Source organism: Accipiter gentilis, chromosome 16 (assembly GCF_929443795.1).
Source record: "Accipiter gentilis chromosome 16, bAccGen1.1, whole genome shotgun sequence".
NCBI lineage: Eukaryota > Metazoa > Chordata > Aves > Accipitriformes > Accipitridae > Astur > Astur gentilis.
In genome coordinates this window covers 985,119-1,003,510 of record NC_064895.1, presented here as the reverse complement: position 1 = coordinate 1,003,510, position 18,392 = coordinate 985,119, and the positions used below count along the sequence as shown (strand labels likewise).

Here is an 18,392-nt window from a genome sequence, read left to right as displayed (position 1 = left end):
ACCCAGAGTGGCTGCAACCTCCTGGGAGCTGGCAAGGAGATCTGGGAAGCCTGGCAGTGTCACGAGACTGGTAGTTATTTACTACCTGATGCACATCAGCTCATGCCACCCTTTCCTCCGCTAATTTGATTAGGTGGAAAACCCTCCCGAAGCCTCTGCTAACACCCCCAGACCAAGGCTGGAGGCTCCTCCATGCCAGGCAACACCTAAGCGTGACAGCTCCTACCCTGGAGAGAGAGCCCAGACACTCCCAGCCTGCAAACAACATGTCACTGCAATGAGGCATTCAGAGGAAGGTCCGACTGTGCGACAACCAAAGGAGCTACAAAACCTAGTTTCAAGAAGGTCAGAGAGACTTTTTAAAAAAAAAAAAAATCCCTCTAAGGAACGGGATGCTAATTGCATTCCTTGTGAGGAATCAGGCACTTATGGGCTCCCTAAACACTTTGTGGTATGGGAGTGAGCAAGCCTGGGGACACACTGAACTCAATTACAGCCACCAGCGCTCCCCAGTAATGCGGTTAGGAGCAGACATCTGCGCAGCCATGTCCCTGGCAGCAAAGCTAAAAAAAAAAAAAAAAAAAAAAAAAGCATTGACAGAGCAAGATCAGGTCTGCTCAGCCTGGCAGGGCTCTCGCCAGCCCGCACTGTGACCCTGCACCTCCAGCATTACGGGGCATCTTTGCCATCACATCCAGAATCTGGGAAACCAGAAGGGAGGAGAGGGGATGCACAGGCCAGTGCCCAAATACGAGGGTTTGGGTTTCCAGGGTCATCAACACAGCAACGCTACCCTTCCCAACTCTTTTGTGAAGGATGATTGCTCACCAAAGGTGTCGGAGCAACACCAGGAGCGCCGGCAGGCACACAGGAACTGCAGAGCGTGCAACCCACTGGGTAGGGTGCAAAACACATCCCGCCACCCACATCAAGGCACAGCAACAAGTCCTCAAGCAAACACGTGTGCAAGGCAGGTCTAAGGATGGCGAACGTGCTTCCTCTCGCCCGCTGCAAGACTGGAGCCGGGGGCTGGAGTCCAGGCACAGATTGCATCAACCCTGGATGGGAAGCGCAGGAGAAGCCTGTTAACAGCCTGGGAAAGGGGCCAAGGGAGCCGGTGTACGGCAGGGACAAGGGCTGGCCGGAGATGAGCATCACAGTGCCTCTCACAGCATGGAGAGGCAGAAGAAGAGAAAACACCTGGCCATTTACAAGCTCTTCTACCACATAAGCCGAGGATCTTTATAGGATCTCACACTGCAATTAGGCAACAAATCCTTACATGTGCAGGTAAAAAGCAGAAAATATTTCTAGGTGCCATTCCCCTGACTGGAAGGAACGAAGTAAACAGATTTCCAGATTATGGCTAGGGCACCGCATCAAAAATACCTCCAACCTGACTCCTCACTGGCACGACGCTTTGTCATTTAAGCCACAAAAATTAGACAGAGTGCACGCTGCAGCAACCCATCTGGATCTGCGAGCCAAGGGGGACCTCACCGGCACCGCGTTAGTGGCAGCTGGATCGCTTTAATATGGGATTTTTATGCGAGCAATGTGTCCTTTCTCAAACTCCCCTTCAACAAATAAATGAAAGCAACTTTTCACACGGCCGCAACTTTGACATGGGCTGGCAGAGCTTCCCTCTTTGCACCTTTCCTGTATTGCGGCTTTTCAGCACAAGCCGGTACCTATTGATGCCATCTGGACTGGCTGCAGGAAGACAGAAAGGGGCTGTTTGTCTTCAGCCTGTCTCAGGCTCTGCCCTCGTTCCCAACCGATGAGCCTCATCCAAGCACGCATCCTCTCTGGACCAACTTGATGCAAGAGTTTACAGACGCAGAGCCAGGTCTCGAGACTGTCTGCCAACCGGGATGAGCAAGCCCGGCACACCCCACCTGCAGCAGAGGCCATCGGCTGCCGATAAGAGCAATAACAGAGAGGAGTGCTCAGTTACAGCATCGCAGGAATGCCTAAAGACCCCCCCGTCCCTGCCCCGAGGAGCGAACACAGCAGAAGAGGCAAGAGCCAGCCCGAAACGCAGCGAGTTTCAATGCTGGTGAAGGACCTGTGAGCACCGTGGCATGGGAACTGGAAACACATACTGGGAAGGGTGGAGCATCCTCTGGCACTGAGTCACGGGCTGCCATGGGCTCCATCAGACTTTTGGGCTTCCTGAGCAGTCTTTTCCATAGAGACCTCCTGACCTGGGGCTTTTCCTCCTTGTTTGAAACCCCCTCTCTAATTATTAAACCAGCTCGTAATGCCCATGATCCACTAATCATGAAAAAGCAAGGCCCTAAATTGCTTGTAGCATCACACAGAGTAAAGGAGCTGCTGCATTTTAACACTTCACATCTGCAACACTAATTCATTTAGAGATTCAGAGCCCAAAAGCATTTCTAGGGTAAAGCTAATCAAAACAAGCTTTTAGATAGGAGAACAGTTTCAGCAAAGCATTGCTCTCAAGGACTTGGATTTCAAAGAAAGCATTGAGTAATGATTCACAACATGACATCATGCAAAGCAGCCTCAAAAACATCACACACTTATTTAAGTATACACATCTACCAGCTACATCAATTGCAGTGGTAGGAATTTTCATTTTCTTGGACAAAGATCCAAAACTACTCAATCAGATCTAAAAAAACCCCTGTTCCTACAGACTGGCCATTTCAACCCCACTGCCGCCTCCAGTTTGAGCTGGTGCAGGAACAGCAATGGCTCTTCTCCCTTTGCAGGCCCAAACTGGGGAGCACTGGTGACCCCAGAGTCAGGGTCCAAGCAGCTCCATGGTCCCCCTGGAGGAGGGGGGGGGGGTGTCAGGGCAGCTGGGATCCCTTTCCATTAGCATGTAGCAGGGCTCTGTCTGGCCAGAGCAGGACTGGTTTCCAGGAATGGGCTAAACAATTCTATTTCCCCTGTTGTGGGAAATCATGACTGCTTTCAGGTGGACCAGGAAAGGAGGAGACTTCTCCCAGCCTCGTCCGAGCCCTCCCTACTCTCTCCCCCATGAAGCACCCGAACCACGGGGGCTGCCTGCCCCATCCCCAAGAGACACCTCTTAAATAGAAGATCCCCTTGATATGGGCGAGAGGCAATTTGCAGCGGCTCTAGCTGCTCCAGAGATAAAAAGCAGGAAAATAAGGAGAGGGAAGGGTGAAAGTTTGCCAACCGATCGAGCAAACAGCAGGGCAGATCAAACGTACCCATGCTAGGGCAGCACACCCCAGGAACGGGAGAGCAGGAAGTCAGAGGAGGATAAAAAAAACAAGCCCAGCAGCTCCTGAGCTCCCAGCCCTCACAAAGCCAAGCTCGGACTTGGAAGAGATGGCAGCCCCACATGTTGGATGAGGCCAGCCATGGTACTGGGGCTCACAGATGCCATTATTCTCTCCACCACACAACCACAGCAATATTCCTTGTTCACTCGATCCTCCTATGAGCTGGCACTTGAAACAAGTTGTATTTAATCATCCGATTGACGTACCCCGTGTTTTGAACGAGAAGGGGCACCACCATAGACTACTGCCTCCCAGCTCGATCTGCACATATTGGGGTGGGGAAGAAACCAAACCGTGCGGGCACATCCTTTGCAAGGGATGCCTCTCCTCCCAGCAAGGATCCCCTGCCCACAGGCACTGCGTTCCCTCCCGTTTTGTCAAAGCAAGCAGCACTGCCTGGGACTTTGCCTCTGAGTCTGCAAACCATGAAGAGCAAAACTCCCTTCCCCAATGCATTAGGCTTGAACAGCAATCTAAAAAAGTAGCTAGGCATCTCCTGGAGCAGGGAGACCACCGTGCCTGCAGTGTGCGAGATGTCGAGTGCCTCATTTCCTGAGCGGTGCCGCAGGAGGATGTTAGTCATGAACAAGAAGCGAGGGCAGTCACCGAACCCACGCCTCACGGGCCAGAAAGCTTGGCTAAGACGACAAAATAACCACACGCATTGGATCCACGCAATGGAAGTCGTGTTGGTTTTCTTTCACTCGGAAGCTGCTGCATGTGTTTATGATTTGTTTAAGGAAAAAAGCAGCTGTAAGATATTAAACTGGATTATCTCAATAAGAGCTTAGGTGCTAGTATAGTGCTCTATTTACAAGCAGAATTTAAAATTCTGGCACAACTGCCCATCTGCACTACCTAAAACGTGGTCCCTTGATTACTGCCAAATCCACTTACACTGCACCCAGAACAAGACAGAGCCATTTTAGTCTTATTCTGCTAGAAAAAACCTGCAAGACACCAGGTTTTCCCAACTTATCATCCCCACCATTTACACGGCATGCTCTGAAAGTGCACGTGGACCTTCCTCTAGACCTAGCCCAGCAGCCAAAGACACAATGCCTCATCAGCTTAGCTGATGTGAGGCCTGACATAAGCACTTCTCAGGTCTCCAGCACAGCTGGGTTAGCCTAAAAACTTCCACAGTAGCAGCCTACACCAGGCTGCGATCCCAGTGAGCACCTCTGCCCAAGATAGAGAGCCCAGGAAAGATGCAGTCTGCATGACAGACTGGTTCATGCGATGAGTTTCAGTCATTACAGCTTTTTCCATAGTACCTGCATCACTATACCCAAGGGCACTGCAACACCCACAGGGGTAGAGATGGTCAACACCGCTGCAGCTGAGGGCTTTGGTCTGTGTGTGTATGTCTGTCCCTAAATGCTCCCGTTTGTCAAAACTAGTCCACAGACACGGAAAACGTGTGGCATGTTCACACTTGCATGTCAGCCAAGCAGTTACTACAGGCTCCTTCCCGCTGCAGATCGAAGCATGCAACACTGATTGCGCTGCAGCTGGTTTGGCACCAGTGTGGAAACCCAGTTCTACCTGACTTGTGATTGTTGAGGGGCTGAAGCAGATGCTGGGAGACAATCATTCAGCTTTGAAGTTACCAGGAAAGTAGGTGCACAAGTGCCAGTTCGCAGGAAGGATTCAGCCCGTCCAACTTCCCTTCTGACTCACCAAAACAGCCTGCAAGGCGCTCTGCCCCGATTCAGAGGAAAAGCCTGCTCCCGGCTGCACCTCAGGCACATCCAACCAGCCTCCTTGCAGGACACCCTGAGCTCCCATCCCTGCAAAGCTACAGCAGGTCTGCTTACGGAGCGGCTGAAGGAGGCTGCCGAGAGCACCGCGCTTGCTTCTCTGGGAGACGCTGCTTAAGGCAAACCAGCTATCAGCCAGCATAGTCCCTACCCTAAGTGTTCATTAGCTCCGGAGAAAAAAAAAAAAAAGAGGGACAAAGTACAGAAAAGAGTTAGTCCCACTAAGAGGGTTTTTTTGCTGTCTTTTATGACTTACCACAGGCTAGGGAAGCAGAGAAAAGTCATGCTTAGCCTGATCCTCAACTGCAGGACATCCTGTTTGACTGTCCTAAGGCATTCAAGAACTGCAGAATAGAACTAGCTATGGGAAGGCATCAACAACAGCAACAACAACAACAAAAAAAAAAAAATCAGAGAGGAAAGAAAAACCAAGTCTGGAGCTACCAAAGGCACCTCATGATGAGCTGAGGCCAGTGCAGGGCTTTGCTGCTGAGCTATAAGCAGCAGAGCTTTGTTTGCTTTTCAGATGGATGCAGTGAACAAACACATGTTTACCAGCACAGCCTCTCTCCCTACAGCACCACAGCCAGTACAGCTGGTGCTTATTTTGCCCACTATGGTTTTATTGAAACGTAAAGATGACGACCTCCACGTGCAGGGTCTGTCCCCTCAGCCAGAGGATGCAGAAGCAGCGTTGCCCGATCAAGCACTTACTCACCCTGGGCTCCTGGATGGCAATCCAGCAGGATCACAGAGCTGGCTGAGCACAAAGCATTTCCAACTGCAGAACAGGCTCCTAAATTTAATCTACACCAGCTGCACTGTGCAGTCTTTGGCATTAAGGTGCTGTAACCCTAACCCATTCACAAATTATCAGCAGCAGATGTCTCTGCCTTTCCTACCCCTTTGGCTTGTAATTTTAACTACAGACAGGAGTAGCACGTAATAGTGATTTCCTCCTTCCACATTTTCACTTCTTATCTAGAAGAGTTATTCTTCCAAGCTAATGTTTCCAATGGAAACTCTGCCTTTAGCTTAGTCAACATGATTTCCATGCTGATATATATCACCGTTGCTCTGCCTGTACCGTTGTGCCTCCAAGTAACACCACCACATTTGCACCCAGCTAATTGCAGGGCACAGCAAGGACAGGTCAAAGGGAATATTCTGCTTGAACAAATTCAGAATGGCAATTATTTCCACAGATGCTTCCCCGTGACACTTAGTGTCACCTGAACCCTTCCTAGATTTCAATCATCCCCTCCTCTCGCTCCAAATCTCTTGTATGCTTTGTCTGTGCCTTTGTTTCCCAATCACTAATTCCAGGGTAGGAGCAGCCAAGGAATCCTTTCTCTCATATTCCAAAAATTCAGGAAAGGCCAACAGAAAGGAGCTGTCCCTGCATGTGGCAAATACCACACTCCTTAAGAGCTTCTCCCTTATTTCGAAATATATGCAAACAGGTTCTTGCTAAGAATACAAACTGCTCTATCACTCTCCACCAGAGAGAGAAATCACACCAAGAATACACCCCCCACCCCCAGGAGCTCCCCAACAACTTTAATACTGGAAATATTTCATTTATCATATCAAGCCTCCCTTGAGGTTTTTTTTTTTGCCAGAGATGGAGGAAAAACTTCAGTTGATTAAGCTGCAGAATATTGCCGAAGTCTGCATAGAAATAAAGATCTGCTGAAGACATGTCCTAGATTTGGGAGAACTGAAGCTTGGCTGAAGAGAGTTTAAACCTTCATTCCCTGACTTGGAGCAAGTGCCAGGAGTTGAACGTCCACTCTTCAGCAGAAGCAACTCCTGGCTGGTTTCAGGCTGCCCAGGAGAGGATGGGAGGACTGGGAGAGCCACGCAAGCTCCCTTTTAATGCCACAGCTAAACCCACACAACCAGGTCAGATATTACAACACAGACATTCCCAGACTTGCTTGAAATAAGTGCATTAAGCCAGGCAAGCCACTCCCAGGGCACTCAGATATCAAGACTAGGCTACAGAACAGCTTCTCTTTGCAAAGCACCAGCCCAGAGCTCTGCTGGAAGAGTCCAGAATTCAAGGTCTTGGGATTCACAAAGTCATATTGTATGTGGGAAAGATAGGACCCTTCTGAGGCTGCCGATCGGCTCCAGTGGCCTTTGAAATAATAAACTAATTTACTAAGATTCCAGGAGATAGAGGACAGCATCTGAGGTCATTTCCAGAAGTAGAGACCTGGCAGCTTTGGTCAACCTGTGCTGGAAGCAGATTATGTTAGATGTTTGCTGCAAGACATCTTAAACACTATGCATTTGTGAGCGATGCTCACAAATCTACCTTGTGGCAAGCAAAACCCTCTCAAGAAGGAGGACAAATAACTTTTAAAGGCCCTTGCATCTCTCTAGGCTTGTCAAGCTGCTCTGATTACAGCTTTTCTCCTCAGCTGCATTATTTCCTAAATAGTTGTAAGATTTTATTTATTAGGGTGGGGAAAGACACTGATACGGAGAAAGCTGCAGTCAGAGAAGCGGCAAGTGACAGAAGAGTTGATTTGTGATGGATTAGTCACCCTAAATCAACACCATACAAACACAAGCCTTGACCAGCCTTCATTACAAGACCTAGATAAACACAGCAGGCTTCCCCACTGTTTTAAGAGAGTTCCAGCTTCACCACCAAGTACGTTTCCCAGGAATTCGGCATAACAGCAAACAGTAAGCGGCATTACAAGAGTCTTATAGTTAAGGAGAAAAAAATTAGCTCCCAATATACAGCATAACAGGACTGAAAGTCTCATCATTGTGTTCAAGTGGGAAGTTACAATATGACCACGGGAGCTGGCAGCTTTTGGGTAAGATAAGACCCAAAAACCAGTGTATCCCTGGACCTGCTTGCACTGAAGAGACAGAGCAGGAGCATCACAGTGGGATATTTCCAATTTATGAGAGAAAAAAAACTGAGTCATGTCATCTCCAAGGCCATCCCACAGCCAGGACTATTTGCATGCATGCAGATACAAGAAGATAGGAGCTACAAGCAAGTATCCCCAGGACCAAACTCTCAGCACCTCCTCAGAAAGGATCTTTGCCTTGTGCACAAGCTCCAGAAGCTCAGGTTTTTGTAGCTATGTCTTCTTGTTCATGACATTCATTCTTTGCTTTCTTGCCTCCCACCTTCCATCCATGCTGAAGTCCAGCCCACGCACCCATACCTCTCTCCAGCCCAAGTGTTCCCAACAAACTTCAGTTTCCAGAAGAGCCACGAGTGGAGCAGTGACTTCTTGGCAGATCTCTACCAGCTGATTAAAGGACAACTAGAAATGCAGTGGCCACAGGTTAAAAAAAAGATGAGAGCACCAAGCCAGAAGGGGCAAAAAAAGAGCAAGAAGAGAAACAGAAGTCAGACAAAACAAAGAGAACATCCCCATGTCATCTCTCACCAAGGAGACAAAAGATAAAACGAACCCAGTGACCATTAAACCTTTGCATTAACTGCTATTTTTCCTTGAAGTGAAGCCTACCGCTGCAGATCAGGGGCCCCGAGGAAGGGATCAGACCCACAAGCCAAGCTCTGCTGAGCCCCTGGTCCTCCCCAGCCAGCCGGGCTGCTCTCCCGGACCAGGACGGCTGTTCACCTGCAATGGGTGCCCACGGAGCGTGACTAGGAGGAGCTGGCTCCTAGGTCTCTGCTTCTCTTGCCTGTCTGGACGAGCCGACGGATAAATTCAGAGCTAAGCACAGCCACGGCACATGACGCCAAGGCAGAGTCATGCCCTGCCCTCGACAGGCAGTTCCTTCTCCAACGATTTTACTGCTACTTAAGGAAGTGAGTAGGTGAGCAGGGTTAAAATTTTTCCCCTCTACTAAGAAATCTTTGGGTAATTCTGCTTTTCTCCTTCCTAATGAGCTGTAGCAATCCCATTCCCCCACATCAGCCATTTTCAGTTCAGCTTGCCCTGGAGCAGAAAGCGCTCTGACCAGATATGTCTGGGCTGCAGAAAGAAACAGAAATTACCCTGTCTGCGCTTGCCACTGCAGTGTCTGTGAGCCGAGGAGTCCACTAAGCACTGTCCCTGACCTGCCAGAAGTTAAGCATCACCCCTGCTATGATGAGGTCTACCAAGTTACCCATAGATTTAGGCACCCAGTGTTGTCAGCGCATTGCCTCAGATCCCACCTCATCCTTTTCCCTGCTAAGGTTTTGTAGCAAAGATCACACAACCATGGTCACAGACATTTTGTCACAATATACTTCACTGGTTTGAAATTCTGTCATCCATGACAAGTAAAATAAACAGAAGAAAGTGTTTCTTGCAGCGCAGTGGCCCTGTGCATGTGCAATGGTTCTGGTGCAGACCTAGGGTCTCCTACCCTGCTATGGTGAGTGACAGTTTATATTTCAAGACCATCAGGCAACCCAACCAGACTAGTTTTTGTGCCCTCTCCTAGTAACGTGCAGTGTCAACAAGTAGGACAGTGTGGGAGGCCACCCAGGGCAGCAGCCAGAGTACAGAAAAACAGGTTTCTCCTCCTCTGTCCAGCACTGACCAGACCACAGAATTACTCGAATGTCTGAGCATGAAGCAGAGGCGCTTGGAAAACAATCGCCTCTCCTTTGAGCGTGCCAGCGAGAACACAACTTGAAACTCCAGTTATCAGGCACAGGCAGGTACGAGGAAAGTAATCTGCCAGGACTACTGGGTTGAGAAGGGCTATCCTTCTTATGGAAAAGTCCCCAAAACAGACATTTAAGCTCAGGACTGGGGACTAGTCAGCACCATCTCCACACTCAACATAAGCCAGGCTACAGAAATAAAATCTCTCTTTTTCCTGGTGAAAACAGTACCAAGCTAAAAAAAATCTGTCTAAGAGGGTACAAGGGCCTTGGGAAGATGTGGATCGGTGAAAGACAACTGCTTCTTGGACCACGTTTCCCAGGACACTGCGTTCAATCTCTACACGTGGCAGCTGGTACTTACCATCCCTCCGGGGACACAAAGGTGAGCCAACGCTCACAGGTCCGATCAAGGACACTGCATGTTCCGCAAAACTAAGCAAGTCTAAATATAGACCTTCCCTGTATCTTATCTGCGTTCTGTTAAACAGGCGTATTTATGGAGATACGAATGCTTATTTATAAGGAACCCTCCACGTCAGCACTATTGACGTCCCTGCAGCAGGGGAGAGGAGCGAAGCCTTTACAGACCTGACGTGACACGCAGCTCCCAAAGCCCTGTCCCTCGCCTGGAAGCGGGTGACAGATAGCACAGGATGCCAGCCAGCAGGCAAGGGACCCGTCAGTTCCCCCCCCCCCCCACCGATCACCTCGCCCATCGCACCAGCTGGTTGTGGGAGGCTTCTTGCCCAAGAGAGTCGGAGGAGTGGGAGCACTGATAAAGCAGGAGGTGTTGTGCGTTGCAGCCTGGCATTGAGAAATTGAAATAGCACCTACACAAGCCACGCATCCAGCTTGCGGCGGTTGGGACAGAAAGGTCTGTAGTAGAGGAGAGCACAGGCTTCTGGTGTGCAAACCCTTAGGAAAAGGCAGAAACTTTTCAAGAGAGTAGAAAGGCAACATGCCTCAAGAACACCCTTTGCAACCCAACTTACCTCATCCAGCACACCAAAAATCTCCGAGAAATATAAATACACGCAGAAGTTTTGTTTAAGACAGGAGAGTCACTCACTAGCATTCCACTTACCAGGAAAATCGGAGCTCAGAAGTCACGTCAGCAGGTCCCGATGCTTTGGGCAGACAGCATGTATTCCTGGCAATGAGGAAACTGCTTTGAGATACAAAGATAAAGGTTCCAGGTATTGTTTTTCATCACTTTTACACATCGTTTCCATTTATTAGTAGCAAAAAATCACTTACACATGTGAGGTTTACACTGATACTGCCATTAAACACCACAGATAAGAAAATTGTACTTGAGTTGCAGCTGATTCAGCAAACAAAAAGAAGGTGGAAGAAGGCGAGAGTGGCACCGGTGACTACCCTGCCACATTGGTCCTTCAACTGAAGTCACACCGAGGTCTCTCGACTGTAAGAGGAGACCCGTTCCCCAGCCATCGTATCTGCTGCTTCAGGTCACTGCTGAGAAGCTCCATTTTAAAGCCTTTGAGAGTCTCTGACCTTCCTTATCTCCCTGGACTTTTGCTCCCCTTGTCCTTTATGTTCCTCACACCCTGGTTTAACTGTCCTTCCCTCTCCCAACCCCAGGGGCACAAGCTGTCCTCACGGGCTGTCAGCCAAGCACCAGCACACAGGTTTTGTTCAAAACCAGTACTTTTCATTTTTAGAATAGTTCAACTGGAAGCAATCTACAACGATCAGCTAGTCCAACTCCATTTTTTACCTGGTTCTTCAGTTGTCCACCTCAGTGGGTACAACTTCAGAGACAAAATTTAACACAAACAGCCCAAATTAGAGGGATGCTTTCCACAATCAGTGCATTAACACTCAGCAGTAAATTTTAGGTCAATATATTTATTTTAAGAAGTGGTTCCATTTGCATTTATCTCATTTTGGGGTAATATTTTAATCCCCACCTTTGCAAAACTCTTCTGAATTAACACCACTGCCTCTCATCCCCGCCACAGGGTGTTGCCCCTGATAGGAGGGGGTGCCCACGGGCAGGGACAAGCACCCCGTGTTTGCCATCACACTGGAGTGGGCAACAAAGAGGCTAACTGGGAAACTACAGTGCAGAAGCTGTCACCTCTGGGTCTCCCAAAATACACTGTCATGCGAGGCAGAAGAAAGCCATCAACAGAAACCAGATGCTCCGCGCCTGTGCCCTGTGTGCTGCAAGACGAGCAGCCGGCTGTCGCAACAACTTTCACCCGCTGCCTGAAAACACAACAGTTGTTTTGCCCCCCCCCCCCCCCCCCCCATCTTTCTGCCTTGGTGATGCATGATGAGTGTGAGCCATTTCGCATGAGTTATGCAAGCCCCAGAGCAGAGCACTGAATCGCTCCACTGCCACATCTTACCCAAGAGACATAACCGGGAGGTTACCCAAAGGGGGAACCACCCCCTTGTAGCTATGGTTAGGAAAGAGTCGGCAGCGAGCAGAGCCATTTCTGCAGGAACTGGGGCAGACGCCATCCGGATCGGTTTCCCAGCATCTCCAGCTGTGAGGAGGAACCGTGACGCAGACAGCTCTCCACCTGGGGCTGCTGCATCCAGCTCTGGGAGAGATCAGTCCTATGGGATGGGATGAGACCCTGCCCAGCAGCTAGACACGTCCCCACCAACGTAATATCATTATTTAGATGCCACCTGCATTTATTCACTCGCTACCTGCATCATATTCAAATACAGAAGGGCACCACTTAAGACCCGCTGCCCACAAGACACTTTCAAAATAGGACACCCCATACAGGACTCCTCCTTCCACAGAAGTGGGATTTAATTCCTCCCACACAACTTAGGTTTAGGAAACTCCCTTGTAGCAGTGTCCAATGCCCACCCACAAAACGGCCCCTGTGCCTGCTGCAACCGTGCACGTCTTTTCTCCAGCCGCAGCATCAGCTGATCGCCCTCATTTGTGGACGTAATTGGACCAAGGAGGTTCACGCTAGAGCGCTCAGAGCTTACCCTGCACCCCAGATGTGCGTCCCCTTCCTCTCATAGCCGATGCACTGCCACGGACTCACACTCCCTTGCACAAGCAGAGGAAGATGTGCCACAGCTCGACGGACAGCTTCCCCCCCTCACCTTCATGCTCAGACATCACATGAGGGAGACGAACCCACTTACAACCACCTTTAACTCTGATTATTCCTCTCCCAGTGACTTGACATTTCAGCATTTTCCCTTCACAAGCCACAGGAAGTTGGGCCAGACTGACTTCGCTTTGGCTCAGCAACAGTGGGTTAAAAATTACTCCCGAGTGCACCTCCAGCCACAGAGACAGCCGCTTCTCCACAGTTAGCTATTAAATGGAAAAAGAGGCTAGATTATCCAGTTATTTTGTCTTAAGTACATTGGGATTCAGGAAACAAACATCTAGTGAAAAACTAACTGACCCGAGGCAAATTCTTGCCTTATGAAAAACCTATTTTTGTGCTTCATGCCTTTGTTATTCAAAACCCTGTTGTGAGATCTTCCACCTGATCTGTTTACAGACAAGCATGATCTCAGGCAGACATCTGCCAACACCTCCAGCACCTGACAGGCCTTCCTCGCTCCGCGGAGTACATGATGCTGGAGGGATGGCTGTCCAAGCCCTGCAATGCCAACACACGGCTCACAGAGCTACCCAATCTCAGCCTGGCACGTATTTTTTTTTGCCCTAGCTCCCACTTAAGCACACTTTCACAAGCCCCATCCGAAAGCCACAGCGCAGCTGACAGCTACCAACCCGATCTGATTTGACTCAGTTTTAACCGGCTGGTTTGGAGAAGGCAGAAGAGGTTTTATTCAAATGAGTAATTACAGCCTTAACTTCCTCCGCCAAAGCAGACAGGTTAAATATTCTTCCCTACACATGCAGAGGCACTCAGAGCATTAACTCAACACAGCCCGGCTCACTCTCGCTCCCCCGGCAGACACAGAAGAAACACCATCAGGGTCCACAGACCAGAGCAGAACGCTGAGCAGATCTGTCTCCCATCAGGAGGGGACACACACTGCCTTGAGATCGCTGGTGCTCCTTTAACCGAGTCCTCAGAGGAAGATGAGTCACTGCCCAGCTCGTGTGGGAGGAGAGCACGCCACAAAATGCTGCAAAGCCAGGGCTGGCTTCTCATGAAAACCAGTTTCTGAAGAAACTTTTAATGCTGAAGAGTCCAGCCCCAGGCTCAAATAAGGGGGGGAGAAAAAAAAAAAAAAAAAAAAAAAAAAGAGGAAGAAGCAGTTCACTCCAGAGAACAGGCACGTCTACCTACCCTACACCAGCTATCTGCAAAGCCCCAAGTCCCTTTGGGTGCTCAGTCCTGGCCCAGGGCTGCCCTGCTTGGGCTGGGGAAAAAGAACACTCCCCCCCACTCCTTCCTTGTGTGGGAGCTGCAGGAAGCTCCCTAGTACCTTCATTTTCTCCCAATTAAGTACAAGATGCATTTTAAAGCTGATTGTTAATCAGGCACTTATCTGAATCAGAAACCAGCCTGTTGATAAGCAACAGGCTGGAAACCCTAAAACACCAGTTAAGCACCCCAACAGCAGCCAGGTAAGTCACCAGCTTCAAAGCCCCCCAGAAAGGGTTTGAGGAGCCCCAGATAGGAACACACAGGGACAGGACATGGGGAGAGGGGACAGGGGTGACTTACCACAACGGGCAATAGAGGGTGAAGCTCGGGAGGGGGCTCAGGGCTGTGGAGGGGAAAAGGGGGGTTCACACGAACATGGCGTACGTCACTGGGTCCAGCTTCTCCCCATCCTCATGCTGACCCCAGGGGAATTGCCAACCAGCCCAGAAAGGGTTAAGTCAGCCAGAATTTAGGAGGGAAGGAAAGCACCCCCAATACAGTCACATTCACCCCTGAGGACACCCCACATCTCCAAGCTGAACCCTCATTTCTGAGCCCAGCAAGGGGTGATCAGACCTGAGACTGGGCAGTACTGGGGGGACCCCAACACCCCCAAAACAAGGAGCCACCCCCATAATTCACACAGAGGCTGAGAAGGGCAGGGACTCCCCCAACCCTACAGGGACCCCGGTTTTGGCAGGGGAAGCCCTTAACAGCCCCTGAGAGCCCCCAGCTGAGGGGAGACACTGGCTGTCGGGGGTCTCACGTGGGACCTCCAACCTGGCAGGGGGCACAGAGCACTGAGAAGGCTAAACATCCACAGGATCCCCAAACCAGGATGGGGAACACAGGGAGCCCCGTGCCCACATGGGACCCCCAAACAAGGGAGCACACAGAACACCGGGGGAGGCTCAACACCCCCACAGGAAGCCCAAACCTCGGGGGGACTCAGTGCACCCACCCTAACCCCCACGGGACCTTCCAACCAGCAGGGAGAAGGTAGAGCATACCCGGGGTGACCCACGCCGGTGTCCGTCCGGCCACGGGGAGCGGGGGGCGCACCAGTGTCCCCCCACGCCCCCATCCCCCGGTGACACCGAGAATTTCCCCACAGCAACAGCCACCACCCCCGACCCACTCCCGGTCCGCACCACCCGTGTTCCGGCGACCACCGGAGCCACTGCAGCCCCCAAGACCCGGCCCACAGTGGGCACCGAGTAGAGCTTTCGCCCACAGAAAGCTGGTCCCCGAGCGTCCCCGGTATCCCCCAGCCCGGGCCCCGGTACCTGCGCTCCCGGCACCACCACCCGCCTCCCCCCTCCCCGCCCCGGAGCCGCCTTTTGACGGGAACCGGCATGCTCCCCGCCCCGCCCCTCGCCGGGGCCACGCCCCTCCGAGACACTCCCCTCTCCCGCCCCCGCCAATGCCAGCACGGCACCGCCTCGGCACCGCCCCCGCGGGGGCGAGCCAGCGCCGGCACCACCTACCAGCTCCGTATAAGGTTCGCGCTGCGCCGATCCCCGCCCACTGGGGGGCGTGGCGAGGGCTGGCGGGAGATTGCACGTGGCTGCCTGCACCGTGGCAGGTTCCGCCGGGGCTGCCGGGGTTGGGGACCCCAACTGCCGCCACGCCGCTGCCCAGCCCGGTCCCCGCCTTCGGCCCAGCCTCTGCCCTTGCTGCCCCGCTGCCGTGGCTTGTGGGGAGCCCTGTGCTCTGCCAGGGGCTTCAGGGATGCTGCTGTGGGCTTTTGGGGTGCCGCTGCCTGGTACTTTCAGGGGCATAACCCCTACAGAAAGCCCAGTGGGCTCAGGCAGCTTACCCATTTCCTCCTGGCCTGTGGTCAGTCCCTTACCGGGACAGAGCAAACACCACTAGTACAATAGTGCCCCCCCCAGCACTCCCAGGCAAACTGTCTCCCTGTAGCATCGGGTCCTGAGCACGTTTGAGTGTCCCTGTGCACCTTTGCTCTGGTGTCTCCTGGAAGTCCAGGGGTTGCAGACCTCCATCCACGGAGCTGATGGTGGTTCAGAGGCTACTTCCCTTCCGGATTTCTAAGTAACAAGCCACCATGTACTCGGAGCGCTCACTGCATTCATCACCTGGCAAACAAACTCTGGCTTAAGCATCTGCAGTATTTGCTGGGCTAATCTCCCTCCTCTCCCATTTTCAGGAGGACACCCAAGAGATCTGCCACCACGCACTGCAAAACCTCTCTCTGATTACAGCCTTGAGAGAGTTCTTGTATTTTTCTGATGCTTAGATCAGATTAAGGGCAGAAGGAGAGCTGATTCATCCTCTGCCTCCGGACTAGAGACAGCGGCATCTGCAAGGGCCTCAGTGCAGCTCCAAGTGCTGGAGACGTGTACAACCAAGGGTGCGCAGGTGTCTGGCAGAGTCGTAGCTGTTTGCAGCCTCCAGGCTGCTCCGGGCAGCCCCGCAGCCACCCTCAACGTGCCACAGAGCCCAGGGCTTCATGTCCCGAATATGAGCCAAGCCTGTGCAAAGCCCTCGCAGGTCTGGGGACCAAGGACCCGCAGGGCACCCGAGTTTGGCTGGTCCCATGGGACCTCGTGGTATTTGGGACAATGTGACCAGCTGGGTCGCAAATACTGACCTTGACCACCCAAAATCCCATTACTGGTGACATGAGTCAAACTCGGGGCACGGGGGTTTGGGCTGAGCCGGTTCAGGTGGTGTCACAGCCCCAACCCAAAGCTGCTCCATCACCCAGGCATGTTACACCCCCAGTCTGAAAAACGCAGGTTGTTTGGCAGTTTTTTACCTTTCCATCCACAAAAACCCATCCAGGGTGCAGCCATCAGCAACATTGAATAAAACAGCAAGAAATGCTTCAAGAAAGCCCCTGCGTGATGCTCCCAGGGTTTATTAAGTGTCCCCTAAACCCAAAATCCTCAGAGAAAATGAGCCCTCAATGCACACGAGCGAGGCAGACGGCAATCACCGCCCCTCAGCTGCAATCACCAAGTTCAACAACTCTAATTTGCGTGGGGGAAGTGTTTCGCTAACTGTTTTTAAATTGATTTAATGAGGCCAACGAGCGAAAACAACGTCTGGGAAGAAATGGGAGTTTATTAGAGATAATTTAGTGGCGGAGAACTTTTTTGGGAGGGCAGGGAGTGGGCTGCAGATGGGGCTGGGGTGATTTTGCATGGGCAAGGCTGCACATACCCATCCCACCGCTGCCGATTTCCACCACTGCAGCCATTTAAATGTTAAAATATGTCCCAAGCCTTCACGCAGCGGACGCCCCACTGACCTCGCCTTGCCTGGACCGGTGCAACATGCTCCTCAACCCCATAAAAAAACTGCTCTGCTGCCAAACCCACCTTTTCCTGCAGCCACAGCCCAGTTTGTGCCCCAAGCTATGGGGAAGGCTTGTAGCTGATGAGAGGTTTAATTTGCTCCCTCTATCATGACCTGTGGTGGTTATAGCTGTTTTCCAGCAGCTCTCCTGCTGATTTTCCTGCCTCGATCCACCTTGCACGAGGGAATCGGGGCCAGATCCTGGTGTTGCTCTGCTCACCACCACATCGCCGTGACTTGCACATCCTCGGTGCCGGTGAGGAGCCGTGCACGTGGGCTGCAAAATGCCTCCCATGCGGGAGCCAGGGGATGCACAGAGATGCAGGAGGATTTAGTTCTTGCACGATGCATGGCGTGGGAATGGCGACTGAAAGCTGCAACCATGAGCTGGCATCTTTGTGCTGCTCCAGCCTGGGAAAAGGGGACACTCAGCTCAGTGGGTCTCAGCTGTGGGTTGGCAAGGCTGGAGGAGGAGGAGGATGGTTCAACAGGCAGGGTGGGATGTTGAGAGGGAGGAATCAAAGCCCTCCTTGGCTACGGGCACAGCCATCATGTCACCTCCCCAGATAACCCTGACGGACACATGGACATGGGAGACAAGCACAAACACAACTGGGTTGGAAACCACTTTGCAGCCGCCGGCTTCACCAAAGGAGCTCCACCGCGGCGGCAGCTCTCCCCGGGAGCGGCGATGCCCCATCCCGGGGATGGAGCCCGCTCTGCCAGTGGTGACTCATGTGCGTCCTCCATTCCCTGGTGAGCGAAGGTTTCTTGGGAAGCGGTTGCAAAATCCCACCAGCGTGGTGATGTGCCGGGTGGGGCTTGTCCCCCTGCTTTCTGCCCGTCCCCGCTGGCTTTGAGGGGAGAATGGGTTTAAAACAGGAAGAAAAGGGATTAAGCCCTGGACACAACACGGCAAGAAGGGCTGAGGGGAGGCTGCTGCAGGGTTTTGCACTGTTGTCTTTGGGGGCAGCTTCTTCCCACTCTCTGGGGATTCTCTGTTGTCTAATATAGGGTTGACCTCACCACGCAGCCCGTCCCCGGAGGGCTCGGTGTGGGT

General features: G+C 51.8%; 1 protein-coding gene across 2 annotated transcripts in view; it reads right to left on the bottom strand.

Annotated features, from left to right (window-relative positions):
• VDR (vitamin D receptor) overlaps positions 1-15,309 on the bottom strand; it is a 39,545-nt gene extending 24,236 nt beyond the window's left edge. Inside the window, exons 1-3 of one of the 2 annotated variants that reach the window (XM_049818865.1) lie at positions 13,621-13,844; positions 12,029-12,972; positions 10,735-10,800 (exon numbers count right to left, since the gene is read on the bottom strand). In XM_049818865.1, coding sequence (XP_049674822.1) covers positions 10,735-10,800; positions 12,029-12,039 — 77 coding nt within the window. In that variant the 5' untranslated portion in view covers positions 12,040-12,972; positions 13,621-13,844. Of the gene's footprint in view, positions 1-10,734; positions 10,801-12,028; positions 12,973-13,620; positions 13,845-15,294 lie in introns of those variants that run through there. The other variant, XM_049818864.1, reaches the window with a different exon arrangement.
• Between the last annotated feature and the right edge of the window lie 3,083 nt (positions 15,310-18,392).